The sequence below is a fragment of the Passer domesticus genome, chromosome 10, assembly GCF_036417665.1.
Source record: "Passer domesticus isolate bPasDom1 chromosome 10, bPasDom1.hap1, whole genome shotgun sequence".
NCBI lineage: Eukaryota > Metazoa > Chordata > Aves > Passeriformes > Passeridae > Passer > Passer domesticus.
The window spans coordinates 32,429,133-32,450,447 of record NC_087483.1 but is presented as its reverse complement, the minus strand read 5'-3'; the positions used below and the strand labels follow the sequence as shown (position 1 = coordinate 32,450,447).

At 41.4% G+C, this 21,315-nt stretch overlaps 2 protein-coding genes across 4 annotated transcripts in view; one reads left to right on the top strand and one right to left on the bottom strand.

The window, feature by feature from the left end:
* The window catches only part of SLC49A4 (solute carrier family 49 member 4), a 64,447-nt gene extending 59,480 nt beyond the window's left edge, over positions 1-4,967 (bottom strand). Inside the window, exon 1 of the mRNA XM_064435009.1 lies at positions 4,630-4,967. Coding sequence (XP_064291079.1) covers positions 4,630-4,963 — 334 coding nt within the window. The 5' untranslated portion in view covers positions 4,964-4,967. The remainder of the gene's footprint in view (positions 1-4,629) is intronic.
* Positions 4,968-5,334: 367 nt separating this feature from the next.
* Positions 5,335-21,315, top strand: part of HSPBAP1 (HSPB1 associated protein 1) — a 38,284-nt gene continuing 22,303 nt past the window's right edge. The window contains exons 1-2 of one of the 3 annotated variants that reach the window (XM_064435007.1): positions 5,335-5,465; positions 17,511-17,696. In XM_064435007.1, the coding sequence (XP_064291077.1) occupies positions 5,429-5,465; positions 17,511-17,696 (223 nt within the window). In that variant the 5' untranslated portion in view covers positions 5,335-5,428. Of the gene's footprint in view, positions 5,466-6,704; positions 7,648-17,510; positions 17,697-21,315 lie in introns of those variants that run through there. The other 2 variants (XM_064435006.1, XM_064435005.1) reach the window with 2 other exon arrangements.

Here is a 21,315-nt window from a genome sequence, read left to right as displayed (position 1 = left end):
GTGACAATCCAGGAACTTCAGACATGAAAGCTGCCATGCACAATTCTGTTTATACATCATGTGTAGTTTATTTTATAGGGAGAACAGTTATTAAGAACATTTTTTGTATTAGTAAGGTCCGATTTAGTACTTGTACTCAGTATTCATGATAATTTTGTCAAACTGCATTAAAGGATTTAATCTCAAAATTCCCAGGCGGAAGACAAAGAACTATCAAATGTCTTCAGAGCAGGAAACCAAGATGCATGATTTAGGAGACAGGAATAAAATAAAGAGTTTGGTATTCAGGAAAGGAATAACTACTCTTAGAGATAAAAACTTTCAATGGACGAGCCAATCTTGATTAAAACCCGAATCTGATTATTGAAGTTTTCTCTTTACTTCATAACATAATCACTAGAATAACATTGCTGTGTAAATTCAATTTCAGCAAAATAAAGTTACTAAGATTGTCTATGCAACCCACATAAGCATATATAATTTCATAAAAAAGGACCAAGAAATAGATTACATTCCACTTTTACAAGTAATATGTCTCATCTTCAAATTCAATATAAAACCGTTCACTGCATTCCAAAAATTAATGAAAAATATCACCATTCTATTCAATTTATTTAATGTAAATTATCATAAAATATTTCACTCTTCATTGCCTCTTCTTGCTTATATGGGAACATAATGAAGACTGACATATATTGCTTCTAGGTCTCACTTTGTAACTAGGAGCTTAATAAAACCCCCTTGGTGAACCAGATCCAGGGAAGCATGTAAGTTTTTGATTTCAACTTAGACATATAAACATCCTAACACTCCTGTGTGGTTGTATTTACAGTTCTCAGGAAATGAAACACTCAAGGCACAAAATGTACATAAACACTCAAGCATCATGTGACAAATTGTAGCTAATTTTAATCATGTAAACAACAAGGGTCCACCCAATAGCACACTGAAGTAATTTCCCACTTAATTTCAGTCTTATTAAATTTCTAAAGATAATTAAAATTTAAACAAGGACTCTCTAATCCTATTGCTAAAGAAAATGCACCAAATAAGCTCCATGGCAGCCTCTATCTTTTCACCTTTCTTCACTAGGAAACCAACCAAGACAACACCTCTAATCCTAGCACAGAAATGTTTTCAAACCCACCCAAAATGGCTCATACTCAATAGTGACATATGCAAATATAATTGCTGATTTTCAACATGCACCCATCCCAGAATAAGACTAAGAAACATGACAGATGCCACCACTACCACTGTCCTTATACAGCACCCAGCCAAGGAACATGGAAACCCCCAGGAGTGCCCAAGGGCTGGCACAATTCAGCCAGAGGAAGTTGGGAGGCAGGAACAGGAACAGAGCTCATTCCTCAAAGAACTTTCAGCTGTGACATGTGAACCTAACTGTGCATCTGAAAATGAATGTATTTTTGAGCACAAGAGCTCAGCAAAAACACAAAGCAGCTTTCAGTTTACACAGTTTAGAGAGATATGGGGTAAATCCAGGCTCCCTCCAGTGCCTCAAAGCCCCCTTAAAAAAGTGCTGAACACCGTTCAAAAAATGTCTTCTCTGAGTCTGCTCAGATCTGCAAGTAAGATATTCTTTGTGAAGCCTTGTGAAGACCATCACTACCTTCCTGATGAAAAAATCATCCTCAACTTCATAAAAGACATAATATCCCTATAGATCCATAGGAACACGGCCGTAAGTCAATCAAGACTTTTTGTCATGCTGCTTCTGGCACCAAGACCCCTTCTGGGTCATCCTCAGGGGAGGCATGAGGTATTCCTGGGGGAGGCAGAAGTGACACCATCTGTACTCCTTTCCCAGTCCACATATTCCTGCCATTCCCCAATTGCCTAGCTTGGGCTGGCTGCAGCCAGGCCTTCAGAAGGAATCCAGGAGATACCCTCAGCAGGCCACAAGGAAAGAGGTCACAAAGGCCAATAAGCTTTTTTAGGTTAGAAAACAAAAAAATTTGTATTTCCTTCCCCCTAAAACCCTTCTGTACAGAACTGAAGAAAAGAGCTTATTTAGCACACCTCTCACTAAAAATAAACACTGCTGTTGTCTTTTCCTCTCAGAGGGCCCCACACTTCTCTGAGAAGCTATAATGGAACTGGATCATGGAATCAAAGAAATGCTTCTTGTAACTATTAGCATGCCTATTCATGAATATTTATTCTTTCAACTTCCAATTAGTTAAGAAGTGAAAAAAAAAAAGAAGTGACCAAACCTTTACAACCAGTACTGAGACAAGGAGCAGGTGCACAAAATGCACAACAGAAGTCAGGTGCAGATACGGATTTATGCTGTGAACTATATGCTGCAAATGCACAACTAAAAATCAAAAAGACCAATACTTCTGAACTCCTTCTGAAGCATCATAACACAAAATCAGATTAAGTGACAGCAGGCAGCTACTTATCAGTTAGATTTACCTGACTGTGAAGTATAGGACTATCTAACAGCACAATCTCCTCTCAGATTCTGACATGCCTCATCTACAGTGTCATACTTCTGATACTTGCCAGGTTTTACATGTTGACACTTCACAAATACATTTTGTCCTGACAGCTCCTTTACTAGCCAACTCCAGTGACAAATGATTGAAGTCAAAGAGTAAATGGTGTAGCTTCTCCAGAGTAAATCTGGTGTAACAGCAAGCAAGAGAAATACTACCCTTGCAAGACCAACTCTACAGCTTCAAAGCAGGAGAGTCAAGATCCTCCTGGAACACATGGACTTCACAGAGTGGGTAACTCCTCCCCACAAGATGCCTCCAGTGAAGGGTGCCCCATGCTGACTCGGGGCTCAGTAGCTCTCCTCTCTTCTCCATGATGAACAAAGTGACAGGACTCCACCATCACTTCCAAAATGAACAGCACCACACTCTCCGTGGGAATCACCCAGACTCAGAAAACAACATGAAACAAATATCAGAAAACATTCAGGACCCTCACAAAATCTGTTGATCTGGAAAGAACTTGCTCCAGTGACCATATGCTCCTTATGCACACAGCCAAATGAGCAGAGATGCTCTGTTCAGGTTACCTACCAACATTCTCTCAATCAGGACAGCAACAAACCAAGAGCAAAGGAGTTGCTCATATCTGCACCTCCAACAAACATGGGAATTTAGATTACAAACAAACAAAACCCCTCCAAAGCAATCAGTTAAGGAAATGTGAAAAACACCTGTATACATACTCTCATCAAAACAACCTATACATGAAACCAAGAAATCCCACAACTACACTACTACTCATAATACACAAGAACAAAATACTGAAGTTTCTTTTCCCATGAATTGCTTCAAAACTTTTCCGGTGTTATTTTGCCTTGCTCAGGATCAACTACACAGAAAATGTAGAAACAAAAATACAGACAGCTCTCTAAGCACAGGTTCACATTTACCTTTATTTCCTTCATGCCACGAGCAGTCAGTCTTCACCATACAAACCAAAGCAACTTACTTTAAGATCATTAACAACACTATTATGTATCAGTCAAGACAGATATTGCCAACTTAAGTGTAAACTGCTTGAGAGATGTAGAGCCACCATGGACTCATTTTGAGAATGTACTTTCAGCCCAGGAAATTTTATTCCCCCAATGCCTCTTCAGTTTTAGGAAAAGTAATTCCAGTTTTGAAACAGGCCTTCTCAAATACAACTTTTCTCCCTGCCTGCTTTCACTTTCCCTTCCTCTTCCCCTTCCTCTCCCACAAATGAGCTATTAATACCTAAATAAATGGAATAAGTAGCACTTAGGATCAGGAGCCATGAGGGTCCACTGGTGGCTATCTCCTGTTTAGAGGTCTGTTTAAACAGGAATTAAAAGAAATCCCTTCAGTGGATTTAGGGCCAAAAGCTAAAATCTGCAAACACAGGTACTTGACCTCACTGGAACACTCCTCTGGGTGATGACAGAGGAACCATGCAGACCCTGGAGAAGTTCTCCAGAGACAAACACCATTTTTGGAAGTTTGCTATGGAGATGCAATGGCCTGAACACAAATTAGGAAACTCTCCCTTGTCGTCCTCTTTGAAACACCAAAGTGCAACTTCTCTGTGTTCCCTGCACTTGTATCTCCCTAGCACAATGCAAAGAAAACCACCGACTTCATGTTCAGCCTGCTTTTAAAAATGAAGAACTTCTTTCGAGACGCAATGGCCACCCTGAGCACTGGCATTACTTGATCGAAACATCAATGCGTGTTTGTTTCACAGCTGGTAACCAGAAATCACGACCATCTCAGGTCAAACAGCAGGATGGCAGTGCCGGACTGGAGCTCACTCCTCCAGTCCCACACCTCCCATGCGACGTCAGATGCCCTAATTCCGCTCAGCTTAAGTATCTTCCTTGTGAATGGACTTTGATGTGTCTTCGTTTGGGCAGAGCACTCAAAACAGCAGTCATGATGCCTTTTAAGTATTAGGCAACCCTTTTTAAGGCCGAGGCCACTGGGGCCGAGTGTCCCCAGTCTGGCGGCGTCCCCTTCACCGGCCACGGGACCGCGGCGCCGGGGGACACGGCCACGGCGTCCCCGCCTGGCCCGGGGAAAGCCACAGGAGCGGGTCGGGGAGTCCCGAACCCCCGGCCCCGCCGCCCCCGGCCCCGCTCACCCTTCTTGTCCATGAGCCACATGAAGAAGAAGCAGGGCGCGAAGCCGATGGGCCCCCAGAAGACGAGCAGGGCGATGTCCCAGCCGCTGAAGCCGAAGGCCAGGCGGGCCGAGTTCTGGATAGGGCCCCAGGTGTTCCACACCAGGCCCTGCGCGAAGCCCAGCAGCGAGAACAGCAGCAGCACCAGCCACCGCCGCCCGTACACGCGGCCCGACAGCGGCGGCAGCCGCCCCGCCGGGACCCCCGCCGGCCCCCGCGGCTGCGGCCGCGGCTGCTGCGGCGGCGGCGGCAGGAGGGGCCGCCGCTCCTCCGCGCTGCTCCAGCCCAAGCCCATCTGCGGGGGCGCTGCCGGGGGCCCGCAGGGGAGGAGGGGACGGGGCCGGGGGAAGGGACACCCACACTTCAGCCCCCGAGCGCGGCAGCGCTGCCCCGGCCCGGCACTGCCGCATGCGCGGTCGGGGAGGGCCGGCGGCCGCCTCCTTCCTCCGCCGGCGAGGGGAGGAGGGAACCGGCGCCGCGGAGGAGAGCCGAGCCTGCCGCCCGCGGGGAGGGAGCCGCGCCGGCGGGCAGCGGGGGCGTGCGGGACGGGGACGGCAGCGGGGAGCCGGGGAGAGGAGCCTGGGGCAGAGCGCGGCGGCCCGCGGGCGCGGCCGCCCGGCTGTCACCGGCAGGGCCGGGAGCTCCGGCCGTCAGCGGCTCCGCCCCGCCGCGGCTCCCGGGCCGCGCTGCCCCTTCCGCCGCCGAAGGCGGTGCCGAGCGAGGCCCGCCCGAGCCGCCCCGCGGGCAGAGCCGCCGGAGCATGGCCGGGGCGCGGAGCTGCCGTCCCCCCGCGCCGGGTAGGTGCCCCGAGCCCCGGCCCGCCCCGGGGCCCGGCGCGGCGTGGCTGCAGGCCGGGCCGAGGGCGGATATGGGGAGGGTGAAGCGGGGCCATAGCCGGGCCCGTGGCCGGAGCCGCCGCGCCTCTCCATCAGCTCCTCCTCCGACACGTCCCTGTCGGGCGCGGGCCCCTCAGCGCAGTGTGGTACCTTAGCGCAGGCAGCTGCTGCAGCAGGGCATCCCTCGGGTGTCGGTCCTCTTAAAGGGAGAAGGAAGTCGTGTTGCTTTGCTGGATACAATTCAACCGTGGTCCGAATTGAGAGGGAAAAAAATAGCAACAACATGCACAGAAGTCCATTTTCAAATAATTCGGGTGAATATACCATCATGTGGGGAACACTATGCTCATTAGTATTATCATTTAAATAGATTGAAGTATATATTCATTACATTAGGTTGTGTGAGAATTTATCGGTATATCAACCATCTGTACTTGTCATAAAGTTAATGGCTCGTATGCTGCACAGTGCTTCATGTTCCCTAAAAAATTGGGTGTTTCAGCGTGGCTTGGTTGGGCATTCTGTCACCAAGTCTGGAAGTTGGCCTGATAAATGCCCATGTAATTAAATGAGGAGAGCTGAACGGTGGGATCCCCACAGACTGGTTTTACATCCAGCGTCAGTGTCATAACTGGTGATGTGCTGGGCAGTGCACAGCTGAATTTTGCACATGGCCATCATCCCACAATTTTGCAGCCAAAACCTCAGACTCCCATGAAATACTTCTCAGAACATAACAGACATCACATTTTGTTGAGTCCATGCAGCTCAGTTTCTGAGACTGAAAGTACAACAAGGAAGTGTATGCTGACTGAAATCAGCAGAACTATGATCAAAAGAAAATTATAGTTTGTCTACAAAACTTCAGGAAATGCCCCAGGAAAAATAAAATTCATGCACAATTAAATAATGGAGGATATACAGCAAACTCAAATTTGAGGCTGCTGTGTACAGCTGTAGTGACAAAAGTACAATAAAAACACAGGGTGAGATTCAGACTTGCTTGTGACTGATATATATTCTGGTAGTGCTTTGGAGCTCCAAATAAGATTAATTCCCCATTTTACTAAGTCTTTTTCGTAAATTACCACCTCAGCATAGTTTAGCCCATGCCAAAATGTTCTTTCAATTTAAAAAGGGTATGTTACAACTATAATTTAAGTGATTTGCTGGCATTCATCCAAAGACAAAGTGCTGCTATTTGCAGAAGTAAACAATGTGAAAAAGTACTTCTCTCTTTGAACATTTTTCAATTAACTGTAGTAATTGTGGAGGTTTCATGGTTCTAGTGGCAGGAAACCCATCAAGAAATAAGGCAAGTGGGGTTTTGTGGTGTCCTTTTTAACTGCAGATCTTGTCTCATGCCTCTTATTATCTGCATGGTCAAATGAAAACTTGAATATAAGCAGGATAACTCTTTGATAACTTATCCAAGACACTTCATCTTATGATGGGTTTCAAGATATTTTGACTTTCATGGGTCAACAGGAAAGAGAAATTTCTGAGAAACAGCAACAAGCTAAAGGGGCTGTCGAAATAGGCTTAAAAATATTTAAGTGTATTTATTATTGACTTAATGATGGTTTAAATAATTTATTTTAATTGCTTGATTTGAAATCTCTCCATCTTTTCCTAGCTTCACAACCCATATGCGCATCTTTCAGTCATGGCCTGACCTTTTCTATTCCAGCTATTTAATTAACACAGTGTAATATTCTGTGTGAATTATTCTTGTTTGCAGGATATGGTATTGGTTAAATTTGTTAATGTAAAGGAGCAGTGTATTGTTGATAAACTGTTGGAAACCAAATTAGCTTTATCTTGCAGCTAGCTGATTGCATTATTTCACTCATGGGTATAATACTCCTCTAAATATGCTAATTTCACTCTTTTCTCCGTGTGGTGACATTTTTACTGTTCTCATTACTGACATTTGTAATATTTGAGGTGGGAAAATTTTTCTTGCTTTAACCTCATTATAATGTAGCTAAAGAGATTTGAATATTATCAGATGAAATGCACATATATTCAGGCAAGCAGAAAGGTTATTTTCCCTCCTGGCCCATAACTTTCATGTCTATAGCAGGTTTGCGTGGACAGAATGACACCTGGATCCAAAACTGTGATACAGATGCCCATGCAGGTACTAACTGCCTAAGCACAATAGTGTGTCCATTGGTAGGTGCCTTCATTTCCAACTTAGAAGCTCTGAGGTGGTTGTGTGACCATATTGGTGCCTGTCTTCCTGTGTCTGACCTAAAACATTCAGGAATTCATCTTGGGAGGAGTTGGTCGCCTGGAGCTCTGATAGACCAGTGGTGACAGACAAAAATTACATGGCTGAGGCTGTTCTTGCTTCCAAATGCTCTTGCCATCCCTGAGGCTGGCCTGGCGGATCTGCTTACAAGTTGGTACCTGCACTGATTTAAGATTGGCTTATTAATATAAACTGAGGCTTTGATGGGTTTGTTACCACCTTGGGGCATCTGGAGAGTCTAGTTCTGCTAAAACACATCTGTCATGTAATGGTTGTGCTCAGCAGTCCAGGAGAGCATCTCCCCATGGGGCAGCACATTAGGAAGGGTCATTTGCTCTTTCCTGTCGCCATGGTTTTGACAGATTTGCTCTCCGTGTGACATTCTTGAAAGTTTCAATGAATGCCAGAGTCCCGTTGGTTCTTACACCTCTCTCCCAACAGCTCCTAACATCATGTATAAATCTTGTCCTTTCTTGTGTCAGCTCATACCTTGCAATGTGACAAGAGGCAAGTCATTGCATACCCCCTAAAGGTTAGAAGAATTTTGGCACAGAGTGGGCAGAACCTGAAATTAGTTCAAAGATTGAAGAGTAGTATTTTGCAGATTCTGAAAATTCCTTCCAGGATCTAAAAAAAGTTCTCTTTACCAGGGATTTCCCTCAATTTCCAGACTTCAGCTGGAATTGTGACAGTGCAGTTTCAGAGCTGCCATAAACAACACTGGTGTAGCAGGGATTTGTAATGGGTGAGGTCTTTACACCCCATCTTGAAAAACACCTCTGAGGCTAATGAAAGACATGTCACTACATTCCCTATACAACCACACTACAGGTTCTTCTGCAGCTCTCAGAAGGAATATGCAAAAGTCACATCTGACTTGGGATTTTAGCATGTCTAAAGCATTCTGTGCTCCATTTCTGCTTGTTCTGCCATTCATCACCTTCTTAATGATGAACATGTAAGTGATGATTGGATCTTCTTTGAGGGTTAGGTGGAAGCTACATGATGTCTTTCATCAAGGTAATTTTGTTAGCTACTTCCCTGCCTCACTTAGCCTTCAGGCTCCATGTCTTAGACATTTTAGGCAGTTTGTGTTGGAACTCCAGCTTCTGCAGACTACTGGAGACTTCTGGCCCTATGTTGTCTCATTTTATTCAGGGCCACCATGTGCAAGTAACCCCAAACAACATCAGTGGAGTATTTTACACCCCAAAGTTATGTTAAGGAAATTCAGTTTGAAAGACTGATGGTTTCCTCTCTTCCTGAAAACCTGAGAATTATGCAAATGAACTGAGTCACAGGATGTTGGGTTTGAATTGGGAAATACAGGGTGAAAATCTCCACTGTCTCCTTGTGCTAGGACTGCCACAGTGCAGCTGTCATTGTCTCTGGTGCCAGCAAGGAGAGATAGTCATGGTGCACTGGTACTGGTCTGTCTGTTGTGTCTCTGGTGCATGTGTTTCTCATTTCTTATCAGACTGTGCCATTGTTCTCCTGTTGTCTTACATGGAAGCAGCAAGGGGTAACTTAATTACCTCTCTGCTATAATTAACAATGTAGACATGAGGGAGTTTGTTTCTGTTGGTCTAGTCACGTTTAGCTGTCATACAATAGGTATGCTGTGAGCTCTGATTGTCTGGGTAGGTGTTTGGGATCAAATCCATGTTGAGGACATAAAGCTCACAAAATGTTGTTTATGTCTTTGAAAATGTGACCCTATTATGTAATTTCATATAGAAAGAAGAGGCTGTATCGATTACTTCTTTGTCTGTGCTTTTCTCAACCAGGACGCATGTGAATAAAGTTTAAATTATTCTATGCTTTGTGGTCACAGACACAATGAAATTCTTGGGAGTAGATTTAGTAGCATATCCAGCAGAGATTCTGGATTCTGTAAGAGTATTTTAAAAAAGAGCAGTGGTAAGGTAGTTTGGATGTCTTGGTATAAAAGTGCAACTTTAACCTTTCACAGTTTTATTATTTGAACATTATAATGTTCAGGGGGTTATCTTAAAATTCTATGTAAAATTCATACTTTTGAAGACCAGACATAAAAGACATAATTTCTTCTAATACTAGTATTACATCAGACAGTGTTGAGTCGAGTGATGTTAATGTTTAAAAAGAATATGAAAATACTGAAACTCTTCTACTGTAAGGAGTTTTTCCTATTTACTGATAGGTTGAAAAATACTGAGTTTTGGTAGATTTTGCATATTGCAAGAAATTTTAAAAATTCAAAGCAGCAGCACTGTCATAGTTTGTTGTATAATTAAAGGTCACCTTCAGTCTCCAGAAATGCAGATGCAGCTGATTACAACAGGAGTTCATGGTGATCTGAGTGGAAACTTGGGCCTGCAGTCCCTGATCTTCTCTGATATTTAGTCTTGGTGTTTACAGATAAAGAAACTTTGCAGGCAGTTGTTATTAGAAAAAGAAAAGATAAAGGATATCTCTGGAGGGAAAATGCTGAAGATACTTTGACATCACTAGCATCAGTTTGTTGTATTACAAAGCTGTGAAATATGAGCTTCTATGTAAAACGGCTGTGCTTTTTCTGCTAAAAAGAAGAAGAGTTTATGTTTAATAGTTATATTAAAGAACAGAACCAACATTAGCATATTAAGGTTGAAAATTGAATTATAAACCCTTGGTAGTTCACATTTTTGTGGGCTATTTTGGTCAAGTGTATTCTTGACATTATGTCAAAGCATTATTTTTACAGTCTATATGAACCCCAGGATTCAAAACATACACTGTTAACAGTTTTTCACCAACAAAATTCATGTTGCAGCATGAGAACCTTTATAAACATAAATAGCAATTTGAAGCAAAGATTAAAAGCATTTCTGGTTGTTTTAGCCATGCTGAAAGAAGTGGAATGATGTAAACAATGGAATAATAGCCTTGCTTTTTCTTCAGTATTCCTATAATAATGGCAATCCCTGAATCTAATACCCTTATTGTACATTCCAGAAACTGTTCTTGAGGTTCACATGGTGGGTCTCTTTCAAGTCGATAAGTCATGTAATTCAAAAACTTCTTTTACACTTTTAAAGTATAATTTCATTCTGACAATTAATTATAGCTCGAATTGACTCAGTCATTAATCATAATTTGTATTGTGTGCAGTATGATAGTGAACAAGGTCATGTACACTACCGTCATAACCCCTTTGAGGATCAAACTCAAAAGGCTCCATTGTATCAATTACTATTTATTACAATAGCTTGTAGGAAAAAAAGCACATATTTTGAGAACACTATTGACTATTTACTACAACACCTTATGGGAAAATAGTGTGAATGAGAAGATTTGGAGTCTTTTGCTGCTGCCATTTTGAAATTCTTGTCAGTCAAGTTTGCAGGACTGAACAACAATAAAGTCACACTTGGTTACAGTTTCTGACAGTGAATTTTATACAGTGTATTCATCTGTTTAAGAGTAGTGCTTTCATACTTGCTACTGACAAGGAATAGAAAAAGAAATACAAATAAATTTAGCTTATAATATGAACAAATTAGGTTTTTTTCTTAGAAATACACACTAACTTCCTGACATGCCAGTTCCCTTACTTTCAATTATAATGCTATATTAGTATTGAATTTTATATTAAATTTTCTGTTTATTAGGATATGTCAGAAACGTGTATCAGTGCCGGTGGGCTACTGAGAAGATGTGATTCAGCTACTGAATTTCCTCAGTAGCAGGTGTGTGTAATTTACACCCCGTAGACTAACAGAAAGGTGGAATTTCGGCAGCCTAGCTTAAGGAAGAATAGTCTATCTTTTTATATCCTGGTGGAAGGTTTTGGTTAAAGACCACAGACTTTTCCTTCAAGCATTTTTTCTACTGGAGGAGACCACAGGTCATTCGGCATTCAGTTCATGAGCTGGAAACTGGCAGGCCTGCATTCTGAACCTGCATGGCAGGATGGAGCAGAGACATCGGGCAGAAGCTGGCCATGGGTTCAGGAGGAGCTTTCGAGGAAGAGCCTTAGGGCATTTAGGGAAAGAATTTCCTAAACACATGCTTGAGATGATGCACTGTTGTCAGAACCCAGGACATCCCTTTGGATGCCCTGAATGGCTCAAAATCCTGGCAGGGGCTCGAAGACCCTGGCAAGAAGCCAGAGACACTTGGGAATTCAGTCTCAACCCATGCAGTAAATTACCAACTTCATATGAAGAATTACAAGTCACAAAAGTTTAAGTAGTGTAACAGTAGTTGTCACAAGGTGAAAGGTGAAATTTTGAAGAATTTTACTATGAGGGTCTAGGAAACAAGATAGAGGAATTTAAGTGTTGTCCTGTTCTTCTTTCTTCTTCTTCCTAGCCTCCATCTTCTTGGTATAAGTAAGATTAGTGTGGAATAGAAAGTCACTGTCTAACATAGATAATAAGTATTAGAAAATAACTGTAAATAAAGTACATGTAATTTTTAGTATAAAGAAATAGCACCGCCTCAAGGCAGTGCAGTGTGCCTCAGACTGACCAGCTAAACAAACCTCAGCAAGCCAAACAAAAAACGTTTTAAATAAGAAATAATAAACAATCTTGAAAACATAAACCTAAAACTTCTAACTCCTTCTTCGACAGCTAAGTTAAAAAAAAAAAAAGACTTTTAATATATCTCAAAGTCATCTCAACCAAAAGAAATCCCAATACATTGTCATTTAGAGCGGCGGGGGGAAGTCCCTCCCAGGGCTGTGTTCTGGGCTCAGCCCCTACTCCTCCCTAAGGAGTCTGGCAGCAATTCCCATTGCTTTATCAGAAGGACAAGATGAGGTTTGGGCATGGCTCCCACTCCTATCTTATTTCACATCTGAAGTCACTTCAACTTCCTGTAAGAAAAACTGTAAGATGCTCAGCCCTGCCACAGGAGCGCTGGAAATTGAGTCCAAGTTCCTCATTTAGGCTCTTTCTTTTCTTCCTTTGGCTGCCCTCCTCTGCAGCAGCAGTCTCAGAGAGGAAGGAAGGCTGTGTTGGCTGCAGGCTGCCAGAGTGAGCTGGGGCTGCCAGTCTAACAAGTGCAGACTGGTCTGCCCAGAGTCTCCATGCAACCACCACCTCTCCTTCAGTAACCAAAACATCTGCACATCTGGGGTAGCTGCCTGCTGGCTCTGTGCCTTTGCAGCATTAACATTCCCACAGTCCAAACTAATAGCAGCAGCAATAGCTGGCTAGCAGGTAATACCCAGATGTTGGTGCAGCCTATCCTGAAAACTACACATGTATATCTGGAGACATTCTGTTTGCCCAGAGGAGGCTGATTATAGTGCATAGTGTTGTAATCACATGCAGATTATTTAAAGTTGGTTTTTTAATTTACAGAGTTAATGTACTGTAAAACCATTAAGTCTGACCTCCAAACCAAGTCACTTATACTTGGCTGGGAAGTTTGTTCATCTTCCCCCATACCTTCTCTTTTCCCACGCCTGGTTGTTGAATAGTTAAGATTCTGGAGGTTAGGTGATTTTTTTTTGACTCATCTGGCTGCTCTGTATTAATGTATTCAAAATTTTTTTTTCTTTTATTTTTAATTTTTTTTAAAGAAGTAAGGAAAAGGGAGCATTACAGATTTACTAGAAAAACAATTTGATGATGCATGTACCAAATACATTACCAGGATTTCCTTGTACTCCCTATTTTAGAAAATAATTTTAATACCTCTCAATTAAATCTAATATTTAAGCAGCAGGGTGTTTTGGCAGAAGCCAACTGCCACGCACTAATGAACTCTTATAATTTGCTAAATTATTTTAAATGAATGACAGTACATTTAGCTTTTTAATGACTGTACATTTAACTTCTGAACAACTTTGATCAAGTCCACTTTTAGTTAGACTGCCTGCTGTGCTAAACTCTTAATTCCCAAACCCTACTCAGTTATTCAGAAAAATTTTTAATCATAATCATTAAATTATTTTCTGTTTCAGAAACACAAAGTCTGCTGGAGAGTACTTGGCCAATTCATTACTTTTCTTTACCTGCCCTCAGTGCTAAGTCTAGATGAGGCTTAGTGTTTGACAGTACTTTGTGTAAAGACAACTGCAGAGCTTTCTTTTTTTAATTGGGAGATCTCTGTTTTGCAAGGTATTGCCTTTCTAAAGACCTATGTTTTTTGCCAATTATATAAGCTGCCACAGTTACAAAACTTGAGCTAAAATTTGGTTAATTTTTTTAGTTCCTGGTTGGATTCTGTACATGCCTTGGGTAAAGTCAAAACATGAGACAAATTATTCCTGCTTCCTTTTGTACTGTGAAGTCACACCATTTGTTGAGCCTGGTAGAAAGAGCTAAGCTGAAGTGTTCCTTTTCTCTTGTGGATCAGAGTACAACTGAGAAAATGAAGACTCCCACCAAGCTTTTCTTTTTCAAGGGAATATGCATTTCTATTCTCTCCTGCTACCCAGTCTCCCCTAGGAATTTGATATTTAATGCCTAAGATGTGCAATGGATATTTTTCTTTAGTGCTGCACATTTTATTTGTTCACCTTTTACTTGTGCACATCTGTATTGAAACTGTATGTGCTTATATATGCTACACAACCTCAGGTTTTGCCTTGGACTCAATTACCATCAATCTCAGGCTAAAAAATACCAAGAAGCAACAGCCCAGCTTATAAGGTTTTTGTGAAACTATGATAACAATAACTGAGGAAATTATTATTTTAAACTATTACCCTGCTCATCTCTCTTCAGATCTTGTATCTTCAGATATCTCTTTTAATTACTTTTCCCCACTCCTACAGCATATAGTTCCATCAGAAATCTCTGTTGGTCTTGAGCAGAGTTCTCCAAATTATCATCATACCTATTTGCTGTATTATATGATATTTACCTATTACCAAGTGTTTTTTTCTCTAGCAGGCACTTAGATATGCATGACAAGTGTTATAGGGAAAGAATTACATTTAGAGCTGACTCTGTTCTCACCAAGAAATATACAAAGGCACAGATTATTCACACAGATCTAGCAAGAATCTGCATTTGTCTTTGCAAAAATCCCTAATGTATGTTTATTTAAGTCTTTACATTTTCAAAAATGTTTCAAATGTCACTGTGCATTATATGTATTGTATGTGATTATCAGAAGATATATACTTTTAAACAAAGATTTTAATACTGTTTGAAGATAGGAATTATTAGCATTTTAGTAAGACAGACTGTCCTCCTTTGTTTTTTCTTGATTTCGTAGGGAAATATGTTTACAACTGAACATGGTGACGTGACAATCATTCAGTAGAGGAGATGCTATTTAGCCTAATTGTGGTTTTTTGTTTGCCAGTGGCCTACTGTCCCAGTAGCTTCAGCTCTGAGCTTCCCACTGTGTGTGCATGCCCTGTGGTTAAAACCACACCTTGCAAAAGCATGATGTGCATGTGGAAATCACATTAGAAAGCCACACAGAATCAACAGTTGGCTTCAAAGAGCCTTCCTGTCTCTTCCAGTAAAATTTCTGCTTTTGTAGCACATCCCAACTGTTCACTGAAGTTACAGGATAAACCTGAAACTTTTGCAATAAATGTCAGCTTTACAAAATCCTCCAAAAAGGTGTCACCAGTTTCTTGCATTTATTTGCATTTACATCCTCTAAAATACTTAAATGTAGTGCCCTTAAAGCAAAAAAAAAAACCCATAGTAGTCAAAAAGACAGCCATGCAGTGATAAACATGGCCTAAACAGAAGTAATTTCATTTTTATGAGCTGGAAAATCTGAAAGGTAGGTAAGGCCTGCCAACTCCCACATGGTGAAAGCCACCTCTGTACAATATTATAATTGCTCCGGTGAAAGACACAAGTTTTATAAACCCCCTGGGAGGGTTCAGATCTGGACAAGCCTTGCGTTAGCTCTTGAACAGCCGAGCTCTGCCCTCCTGCCGTGCTGCAGCCAGCTCCTGCGGCCGCGGCCGCGCGTGCCCGCGCGCCTGCAGATGGTCCCTTGTGCTCTGGAGCTGCTCCTGCTAGGTGTGCTAACCTGCTCCTCGGGAGCCCCGAGCCTCCTCCTGCCCTGGGAAGAGCATATGGCGAGGCATACGGTCCCCGTGAGGCCTCCTTATGGCCTGCTTGTGTAAGCGGCTGGGTGTGAGACTGAAGGCCAAGTGTCAGAGACATCTCTGTGTCACAGCAACACCATCCTGTCAAGTGTTGCTCTGCGTATGAGAGGAAATGTGGAAAACAATCCAAAATCCAAGCTCCCTCCTGTCGTCTGCCTTAGGAAAGAGAAGCCATTTAAAAATGTTATGTTCCATGAAGATAAAATACCAGAGGTCTTTGGTTTTAAAGCTTCACAATGGAGTTTTCATGAGGGAGAAGTGAGGGATTTGGTTTCTCTGGAAGTCTGTGGAGTAAGAGACCCATTGACTCTAGGAAAGCCCAGCCCCAATACCTCCCACTGAGTTTGTGTGAAGATAGCAGCCTAATTTAGAAAACCAAAAAGCACAGCTATGTGGGAGGACAAACCCTGTCAAAAGAAGAGGGACTCATAGACGTTACCAACAAGATACAGCACACAGCCTGCACAGGACACCTCTTACTTCTATCATTCCCACTTCAGCATTCATAGATTTATTTTGGATTTTTGTTGCTTTTAAATTAATCCTGAGGAACTTTTCTCAGTGACATGTGGGTCATCTTGTGTTTCCCCCAGCTGGCTCCACAGGGTTGCCCCATGTGCCACTGGGTGTTTCTCTGTTATCTCCCATACATGGGGACGAGTGACAGGCGAAATTAGCACCCAGCAGTGAAGGAAATTTTCTTGGCCTGTATTTATTTAACTCATCGTTTATGCCAGACCATCATTTGACCCCCTCAATACAATGATTGAATTGAATTGGTTTGTTTGTTTTAAATAAACTGCTGGAAGTCACAAGGAGCCATGTGTATCAATTCAGTATGTTAAATCTTAGCCATTATACAGATACAAATTCTGGATGAGTTAACTTCAATAGAGGTTGAAATAATGAATGGATGTTTTTATGATCTGAAGCTGTGGTCCACCTCTTCCGCTCACCAGAGATGTCATTCCTTTTAAAAAACTTCAGATTTTCCCTCTGAATGTGTCCCTAAAGAAAAGTTGTTCTGAAAGTGCTGAGTTAATTCAAGATTGCCAGCATTTCAGGTTGATGGTTTCAGTGGGGCATATAAATCTCCAAACAGCAAAGGAATAAATGGAAATCTTGGGTTAGTTTAGTTCTTGGATTGGCATAATTTCCTTTTTTTTTAAATTCTGTTGATGAAATTTTAAAACACTTAAAAAATACCTGTTGATTAGTTGTGCTACTGTTCCTCAGTTTAAAGAGAACACTTGGAGGGCTGGTTTGCTACCTCAGACAATACACTACAATTCTGGAAAGAATCCCATGCAGAAAAACTGTTACTCATTAAATTTATGTTCTCTAAACTCTGAACATTATTTGCAAGTTTATTTTATTGTTAGCCTATTTCTAAGCAGTTTGGCTACAGTGCTTTATTGCCTAAGGTACAAGTGATAATTCTAAGCATGTGCCTATTTTTATTTTTTTGCTTTATATTTTATGTGCTAATACACCGCTTTAAACTTTAATTTCGTTCTTCCAGTGTTTGCAGTACAACTTTGATTTTTAAAAAATCTACAAATGTAATAAAACAATCAGTCATAAACAAAGGAGGTCTTAGTTCTTATTGTTCTCTGTCCCATGGAAGATGGTAGGTAACACTTCATGTATGATAATCATCTCTCTTCACCTGTTTTTTTTCTTTACATAGATGAAGATGTCAAACCATTTACTCCTGAGAAAACCAAGGAAATTGTGATGTCACTACAGCAACCTGCAGTCTTCTGTAACATGGCTGGCAACTGGCCAGCCCTGCACTGGAATGTGAAATACCTTTCTGCTGTGCTGGAGGGAAAGGCAATCCAGTTTAGGCTGGGCCTGAAGACAGTGGATTTAGGTGAGAATGAGGTGGACAGGCATTAATGTCACAAGACTCTTTTTCAGGTCCTGCAATTATCTGCCTTTTCATTATAACTGATTTTTCTCTAATGTATTGCTTTTTATTGCAGTCTTTGTTTTTAGGAATGGGTTTTGGCCAGCAGTAGAACTCCCCCTTCTCTTTCTCACGTGTTTATTTTCAGTAAGATGTCTGGGGAGTAACACCAGCATTTAAGAACCAAGTCTCTCAGTTTTCCTTCCTTGCTCTGTAGTGTGTGTGTTTGGTCCTGGTCTTATACATGATTAGATTGTTCACATGAGCTGAGCTTCCATCTCCATAAGCCTGACTGTGTTAAGGAATTAGCTAAATAATCAGCCAGACTTGGGGTATTTATCTGTATGGTAGTAGTTCTCACCTTCCTCCAGAGTTTTTTAAGACTTAGGTGATTTTCAGTACTTTAAGGTCCTATGATGGAAGACATAATGGAAATATAAAGCATTAAGAAAATAATTTGACATCAGTGCAATAATTTCACTGGTAACACTCCAGATTCTGTCATACATCTTGGAACATGCCATGGGAGAAAGACAATTTTCCAACTTGATTTTAAATACTACAACTTCATCTCTGTCTGTAGCCACATAGTAGTGTGTCCATGGACAGACTGAGTTTCATACCATGGAGGGGAAATAGTAGAAACATGTTCCATCTGCTATTTACTTGAAAGGTTCTGCACTGCTTTATCCCTGCCCTTTACATCCTTTGCCCTCCCAACGACATACCAAAATATGTTTTGCCATGCACTTTCTCCCTTTTGCCTATAAACTTTCTTGACTACCTTTAGGATTTTTTTTTAACCCTTAGGTCAGAAAAATCCACTTTAAAAATATTGAATATGTCATGGTCTTTTAGATCCCACCCAACTATTCTTTCTGTAGTCTTCTAACCTTTTTCAGTTGGACTTCCTCTTTCTTGGAATGTAGAGTCTGCACAAAGACTCCAGATGAGGGTCTGCCAGTTCCAGTGAAAGTGGTAGGATTACATCACGCTATCTTACTTTACACTGTGAAATTTGCTTTCTTCACAGCATCATGACCATGTTATTTCATGTTCAATTTTTGCAAGAGAAGTGATGAAACAGAACTGTTAGAGAGAAAATGCTTGGCGTGTTAGGATTTCAAAGCATTTTACCAGCATGGATTAATGATTTCTGTGCCATTCCTGGGGGGAAGAGATATTATTTACTGACTTTCTACAGATGGGAAAACTGAGGTGTAGAATTAAAACCTTGGTACACATCTTCATAGCAATATCTCTGTCATTCAATGAGGTACCACCTAATTCTTGCACTAAGTGTGAAATGCATCCCATTGCCAATAGAGAAGGAGAGAAGGTGTAGCATATATATGTATATATATATATATATATATGTAGGTTACACTTTCCTTGTTGCCTATATACCTTGTAACCTTATACTTATTAATATATCTGAGTTGTAACACACAAGGCCTACCAGATAAAACAGTAGTTTTGGTCCTACTCTCCATTAATTAGTAGGCACTTTTTGAGAGCCAGATGGATGTTCCAACTGGCAGAGTTTCTGATGGGACTGATGGAGTGTTATGTAGCTAAGTCACAGATTGATGCTACCAACTGAGTAGATAAGAGTCATCACTTAACAATAACTTGTAGTCACTAGAGATACAGAGTGGATTTAAATTGGAATTTATATCTTGAAGCATCTAACTGCATTTCGCTTTTTCCTAAAGGCATTTATCCCTGTGCAGCAATCAGTTTGTCTCCAGGAGCCTCCATTATGTGGTAATGTTGGTTAGAATTGTCTTCAAGGAGATTGGTACAGCTTTCAGGGGTTATATTGTAACTGAATGAGACCTGTGATGCCATAAAAAAATTTCAATATAAGAATATATTAGTGAAGCCATTATCCAAGCCATCTCAGAGTCTGAAATAATGTAATACATTCCATGTGCCACTGTCATTTGGAAGGTGGTTGATCTCACTATTGCATGCTTAAAACTACTTTTAATGAGGGCCTCTCTTTCTTATTGTTCCTGCTAACTTTCCTAGGTGAAATGGAGCCAGTTATCTGCTCAGAGAGAGAACAGAATTTCTATTTTAGAATACAACTAAAATTGCATTGATCCCTCTGAATATTCCTTCCATGTTCACAAGAGGTTTATTGCCTTAAGACTAGGTGGGACGACTCCTTCTATGGAGTTGGAAATGCAGAAGAAAAAATCCACTCTCCTGCTTACAGGCACATTCTGGTGACACTCTGAAATGGCAGCTTCAGAGTTTCTGAGGTTATTTAAGTGAGGTTCATCTGGAAAACTCAAAATTCATGGAGATCTCTTACTACAGCAGCTCCTCATCTTTCTTTAGTGCCACATCTGCAGCCTAGATGGGTTTCCCAAGCTGAAGATTCCTTAATGTACAAAAGTGAGAATTGCAAATGGGGCAACTTGGTGGGAGTTGCAAGGATTTTATATTTGCTTTTCTTACTAGTTTGTAACTTCCTGAGGGAAATCGATGTGGATGGCACATTTGCAACATGGAAAAATGTGAGAGCTAGCAGTATTATTTGTGTATATTATTTGTACCTAAGTGTGTGTTTGATAGTATTCTGTCTGATTTCACAAGTTAAACAGTTTGTGTCCGTAAGAAAGGGAAAAAACTACAATCAGAGGACTAAGCATTGACAAAAGATACCTTCAAAGAGAGTACCAGAGTTCATTACAAGAACAGTGAAGATGCTATTAATCAGGAGATCCCTACCCATCTGGTTCCAGTCACACTAAAAGATTTATAAGGATGGGATAAGGGGTAGGCCAAAGCTTCAGAAGTTTTGCTTCTGGCAGAGAAAATGTAGCATTACAGCTGTTGTGTCTGACAGCTACCTGGAGCACACCAGCACAAAGTTAGGAGAAAACTTACGCAGAACTGATTTCTGTATGCTGGCATTTCTTGTTTTGACCATTTTTGGTGGTTGCATAGTAAAATGAATCAACAATGAGTTTACTGTGAAGAAGCTGGAGAGAACAAGAAGCTGTCATGCTGATCAGTTTCTGAGTCACAGGATCTCTGGAGGATGTTTCTCTCACTGATGCTGGATTGAGCTGATGCTGTCAGATGTGCAGTTGGATAGGAAAGGGCTGCAACGTGACCATCTTGCCAAAGAGGTTTTACCTTTACCTTTAAAACTAAGGATGGCAAAAGAATTCAGGTCTCTGAGGTTTGATATAGAGGGAGAGTGCAAAGGTGGCTGCAGAAACAGCAGCTGAATAGGACGCTGAAAATACAGCACAAACACTGATTAAATTTTGCATAAAGCTGAGATCTGAAGTGGTTATTGGAGTTGGATGTGCATGGCCAGGTTTTTTTGTTTGTGAGTATGCCTGTGCTTTGTTAGAGTAGGAAGTGGCTATTCCTTGCTTGGATTATTTGTTTAATTCCCCAGCAGCTGTGAATAGGGGTTTGGTTTTCTGTAAAGAAATGGAGAAGATATTTCACTTGCATTCTTAATGGAGCTTTAGGTGTTTTCTAAGGCTATTACACCTTTTTTTCCTACATTTATCCTACATCTTTCCTTGCAAATACTCTGAGAAGAACAGATTTT